This window comes from Eurypyga helias, unplaced genomic scaffold (genome assembly GCF_000690775.1).
Source record: "Eurypyga helias isolate BGI_N326 unplaced genomic scaffold, ASM69077v1 scaffold19371, whole genome shotgun sequence".
Classification (NCBI taxonomy): Eukaryota; Metazoa; Chordata; class Aves; order Eurypygiformes; family Eurypygidae; genus Eurypyga; species Eurypyga helias.
Genome location: NW_010230373.1, coordinates 2,126 through 7,715, shown reverse-complemented (window position 1 = coordinate 7,715; position 5,590 = coordinate 2,126). Strand labels below are relative to the sequence as shown.

The 5,590-nt window shown below is 58.1% G+C and overlaps 1 protein-coding gene across 1 annotated transcript in view; it reads left to right on the top strand.

The window, feature by feature from the left end:
• Window positions 1–263: 263 nt before the first annotated feature.
• TMCO6 (transmembrane and coiled-coil domains 6) overlaps window positions 264–5,590 on the top strand; it is a gene marked incomplete at its 5' end in the record, with an annotated part of 6,149 nt that continues 822 nt past the window's right edge. The window contains 9 exons of the mRNA XM_010160723.1: window positions 264–388; window positions 639–748; window positions 880–1,063; window positions 2,243–2,347; window positions 2,980–3,065; window positions 3,628–3,744; window positions 4,420–4,531; window positions 4,619–4,793; window positions 4,929–5,023. Coding sequence (XP_010159025.1) covers window positions 264–388; window positions 639–748; window positions 880–1,063; window positions 2,243–2,347; window positions 2,980–3,065; window positions 3,628–3,744; window positions 4,420–4,531; window positions 4,619–4,793; window positions 4,929–5,023 — 1,109 coding nt within the window. The remainder of the gene's footprint in view (window positions 389–638; window positions 749–879; window positions 1,064–2,242; window positions 2,348–2,979; window positions 3,066–3,627; window positions 3,745–4,419; window positions 4,532–4,618; window positions 4,794–4,928; window positions 5,024–5,590) is intronic.

The window sequence follows — 5,590 nt, the reverse complement described above, 5'->3', positions numbered from 1 at the left end:
GCGGTTTGGGTTTTCCAAGGTCTCGCCTAGGTAAAACCAGCGTTGGGTCCCAGCCAGCGCGGCCGCTCCGGTCCTTGCGCCTCCATCCCGCGCTCCCTGCAGCCGGTGGGGCCTGCAAGGCCTGGCTGCGCTCGCTGCCTCGCACTCCCCTCCCCGGCTCACGCCAGGAAGAGCTGGCAGCTTCTCCCTGTTAAAAGGAATGAGGCTCTGGTGGGATGGGAGAGCGGCTTTACAGGTGCTGATGGGGACCGATTCTCTCGCAGCTCTCCGGAAAGCCCGGCGGCAGGAGCAGCTGGTCAGCAAGCGGCTTCTGCGGGAGGACACTGCAGCAGGGGAAGGTGGACAGGATGGAGCAGAGATGGTGCCAGACCCTCTCTCGGAGGATGAGGTGAAGAGCATGATGTTCTCCCTGGTGATGGGGGTGCCTGGGGTCTTGCCCAGCTTCTAGGCATGTGGAGGAGCCCGGGTAGACATGGGTTTAGGATCTTTTTCCTAAGTCTTTGCCAGACACGGTGAGAAACAGTAAGGTTCTTTGTGACCATCTTCGTGCCCTGGGTTTCTTTGCCTCCCAGGATTAACGGGATGAAATCTTAACCCTGGCACTACTTTAAATCACCCATCTTTTAATTTTTGGATAGGTTCTTGAGCTGCTCAGAAGTGTGCAGAGGGGCTCAGAAGACAGGAAAACATCACTCAGCCGCCTCCACTGGGCTCTGCGGAACAGGGAGACTCAGCAGAAGTTTGTCAGGTCAGCCCAGGTTTGGCTGTTATCCAGGGCACGTCCGGAGTGACCCTGTGTCCCAGTTGTCCTGTGGGTGAGCTGGTGTGTGGCCAAGGGTGGGAAGGCAGGAGGTGACAGTACCTGTTGGGTTCCACCAGGCTGGACGGCAGCATCCGGACACTCACTGGGCTCTTCACCAGCAGCCTGGCTGACATGCAGATGGAGGCAGCCCGCTGTCTCCACGAGCTCTCCCACTCCAGTGACCCTGCCGTGGCTGAGGCGTGTCTGCCAGTGACTTCCTATCTCCTCACCTACCTCTCGGGACACAGCGTTGAGTTCATGGTAAGATCCGTGCTTGTGTTTGCCAGGGCTCTGGCACCCGATAATCCTTTGGTCGTGGTTGGGTATTGTCCTCTTTTGGCCAGCCTTAGCCCAACATGGGAGTGCTGGTGGGAACTTCTCTAGTCTGACCTTCCCCATGGAGCAGGACTGTCCCCGGTGCTAGCCCAGGACAGCATAGCTTTGGCCGAGTCTTAGAAACACGAAGTCCCCCTTCACTGTGCCCTGTCCCAACACCAAGAGGAGTTCGGTTCCATCGTGTTTGCACCTCCTCATCCAGGCCAGGCAAATCCTCCTGCCACAGCCCAGGACGCAGTGGTTTGCCCCATTTGCAGTGGGTTCCTCCTCTTCAGCTCCAAGCTTTGTTTGGTGAAGCTGGGACTGCAGGCTGTGGCAGTTGCGCTCCAGCACCAGACATGTGGTCTGCCCTCTTGATGCAGGTTGGGCTTGGACAGGAGGTACCTGGGTGTCTGTGCAGTGGGTAGAGCAGAAATACTACACGCAGGTCAGTTTAGGTGTTTTAAAAGATCCTGGAAAAGTGAAGAAATGAGCAGCTGCAGGCTGGGATGCAGGGACGGCGACAGTCAGCTTGCCTTCACACAGCAAGCAGGCAGGCTTTCATCCAGGTCGGGAGGAAGAGCAGAGTGCCTGTGGTTCCACGCTGTGCAGTTTGATCCTGGTGAAGGAGCAAACGGTTGGAGTAGCTCTGGGACATCCGTGGGTTTGCCAGCTGCCAAGCAGTGCGCCTTGTGCAGTGCTCCTTCGAGAAGCACAGGATCAGAGCTAAGGGACAAGTCTGGGAGCAACCCCAAGGGGATGATCACGTTTGAATGCAGCACACGGGCAGTCTCCAGGAGAATACTGTGGGATTAGAAGGGTCTCAGGGAAATGTCACAGCAGTAATTAGAAGCCTGAAAAAAACTCCAGAGTAGGAGTGATCAGATCCCAACCTGAGCCAGATAGAAAAAGGGTAAATTGAAGCTGATGCATCTGGGAATGGGGTAGCTGGAGAACATCCAGCAGTATCTGTATCTGTGTTCACCCCTCTGCAGACAGCTTCTGCCCCAGGCAGGGGAAGTGCCTGCCCTAGTCCCAGGGTGCAGGGACCTAGAGGCCTCTCTGGCTGCCTGGGGTCCTGCTGGGGAGTGCAGAAGAGGTGACCTGCTCTTGGATGTGTTTCAGGAGTTGTGTTTGTACACACTGGGGAACCTGGTAGTGGAAAGCGAAGCTGTGAGGAAACAGCTTCTGCCTCAGGGCATCATTCCAGTGCTGGCATCCTGCATCCAGGTAGGTGAAATAGCTCTGCCACACTTCCCCTGCCCCAGAAAGATGCTTTTCCTTACACCCTTCGGACACTGGCTGACAGCACCGAGTTACCAGCCCTCCTTCCAGCTTGGCCATGGGCAGAGACCCTTCCGCAGAGTGCTGTTCCCTTTCAGGTCAGGGTCTCTCACAGGCTGTCCATTTTTGGGGCTCAGATGCTCTTCTCCAGCTGAATCTCTCCCATCTGTAACTGTGGCTTGCTGATAAAGTCTGTAACACGGGCAGCTGCAGGCTTCTCCCCTCTGTACGGCTTGGGCCCAGCAGCAAACGAGGCCAACACAGCGAGCAGGGCTGTCGTGTGCAGACCCAAATGCCTAAAGCAGCTCTGCTGCTGTGTGTGGGCTCCTGGATCCCTACAGCTGCAGCCCACATGAGCCCGGGGAGGGGTACAGCTCAGTTTTGTGTGGCCGCAGCTTGCTCTATCACTCCCGCTCCCCTGCTGTGCCCCCTCTTCCCCAGGCGTGGGGAGACTGCGCCGCTCGGCTGCTTTGGTTGTCCTTACAGAGAGGTATGTCCTCTCACCAGCGTGGTAGATGCCACCCTGGAATCCCCCTGGCCCTGTCACGCCGGATTAGCTTTGTTCTGTTCGATTGCAGTCCCCGCACGAGGCTGTGCTGGAAGGTCTGGGCTACGTCCTCTCGCAGCTCCTCCAAGCCAAGGAAGCCCCCGCAGAGATCATACCGTGAGTCTGAGCCTCTTAACCCTGAGCCAGGATGGGCCCTGGGGCCTGGCGTGGTATTTGCGTGCCAGGAACAATGACGCCTTTCCCATCCCAGTGATATTAATAGTTCAGAGCAGAGTCCTACCCCAACTATGGAGGTTTTATTGCAGATCAGGGCACGGGACTTGACTCTTCTCCCTCAGCATCATCTGAGCAGACAGCTCTGGTATTTCGGTAAAGGACAGTGTTGAGCCGGGTAGGCTCGCAGGGAAATTCCGGCTGTGTTCTTCCTGCGAAGCACAAGATCAGCTTGACAGCACCCAGTGCTGAAAATGAGACCCCAGCCAAGGTGTCCCGAGTGCCCCCTGGCACGGACAGGGGGAGCTTGTGCTGGGCCTTAGTGGTACCTGAGGCTGCAGCCCTTAGGGAAGAGTCTCTTCCAGGTGTGTTTTTGGAGCATGTGGCCCCCAGTACAGGGGAGCAGCTCCCTGCTCAGTGGCTAGGGATAGTGTCTCCCTTTCAGTTATCTGTCCTGCTTGTTCCATGGCCTGTGCCTCTGGTAACTCTGCTGTTCTGACCCCAGGTTGGTGCTGGACTCTCCTCTCCCCCAGCACATGCTTCAGCTGGTTTGTTCCGGCCTCAAGGCTGGGACAGGAGCAGCCGTGGAGTTTGCATGGTGTCTGCACTACATCATTTGTAGGTAAACGTGCTCCTCTCCTCAGTCTGAGTTCCCTGGGGGCATCCAGCCAGAGGGGCATGAAGGCTTGGGGTTCTGCAGGGGGACCTGGATTGCTTCGCCTCCCTTGGGAAAGCAATTTTCCTGCCACCCTGGGCATGCCCATTCTTGTGTCTGAGCACACACATGCTGCTTGCAGGATAACCGAGTTCCTTTACAGGGTGGTAACAGGTGATAAACCTGAGGACACTGTTCCTAGTCCTCTGACACCCCCCCAGTCACCTCCCCTTGTCTGGGGTTGTCCCCCACACTCCCCAAGGCAAGCTCCCTGCATCCTTGAGCTTCTGGGGTTGCCCCAGTGTCACGGGGCCGGGCTGGGTGCTGACAATCTGCCTGCCTTGGCGTGGCTGCTCCAGTGCCACCCCCTTTGGCAGCCCCAGCAGAGAAGGGAATGCATGGGTACTCCAGAAGGGGTCAGGGCTGTTGTTTAGACCCACGTGGGCAACTCGAGTGGGTCTGTTTGCCAAGGGCTTTTAAACTTTCTCCTAAGGTCCAAGACAAGCTGCTGTTCAAACGTTAAACGAGCCCTGTGGTGCTTCAGGAGAGCGCTGCAAATTTCCAGGCCCTGTTCAGCGAGGGCTGCAGCGGTTTTCCCTCTGCGAGTGCTGACAGCAACCACGCTATCCCTTCCCTTTGCAGCCACACAGCCAACGCAGCATTGCTGTCCCTGGGGGCCTTGCCTGCCCTCACCTCGCTCTTGCTCAACCTGGCTTCTGAAATCCCCCTGAAGGCTCCTGAGGGCCTGGAGCTGGTAAGATGCGGGCAGGGTGCTGGCTGTTCTCTGTGTCACTGTGGGATGCAGCCCGGCTGAAGGACTTTGCATCTCCCACCCTCACAGCTCGTCTGCCCAGTGCTGCGGTGTCTCAGCAACCTGCTCGCGGAGGAGACGGGCTGCGAAGGGCAGATCCAGGACGAACGCTTGCTCATTGCCCTCTTCCTCATCCTCCAGTGCTTCCTCCAGCAGCACCCCTTCATTGTACAGGAGTGTCTCTGGCTGCTGAACAACCTCACAGGTGAGGGTCCCGTGGGGCTGTCGGCAGAGCCAGAGCTGCTGCGGGGACCTGCTGTGAGTCCTGGCAGACTCAAGGCATCTTGTCTACAGAGAAAACTCCCTCCGTTTTGTTATGTTCCTTCTCCACCCACCCCAGCGGATGAGCCCTTCTTCTGCTCCGCTCTGCTCTCCCTGGACTTGCTCCCAGCCCTGCTGCAGCTCCTGCCGACTTCCCAGATGGCCAGCGCGTTGGTAAGACCTCGCCCCGTGCCCCAGGTCTGGGGGGGAGGAGTACTGGACTTTCAGGAACACGAAGCCTGCATGCACAGTGCTCGAGTTGGAGGTTGAGGTGGTAGCAACGGCTTGGCGGAGGGTCTTGCGTTGTGGTAGTCACCGCCCACCTCCCCTGAAGTCACTGCGTCTGCATATACCTTTCACAGAGCCACGTCCCGACAGAAGAGGGGTCCTGGGGCAGATGTTAACTTGGGGACAGGCCTGCCAGCACCCGGAGTGGGGCCGGGGAGGCTGCTGCCACCTTCTTTTGGAAGACCATAAAGCTTTAGGGGATCCTGGGAGATGCTTTGCCAAGGGGGGTGTGGTACGGCTGTGTCTGCTTGGCCCCGGGGCTGAGAGCGCCTTGGGGTGGGGATGGAACAGGCTTTTAATGATTGAAAATCCCACTGGGTGGGCATGTGGCTTTGGGGAAGCACCTGGTAGGACCTCAGGGAGGACACGGGGGGTTCTCCGGAGCCCTCCTAAGCCTGCCAGGAATCTGCGCACTAACCAAGCGCACCTCGCCCACTCCCTCTCGGCTCCTCC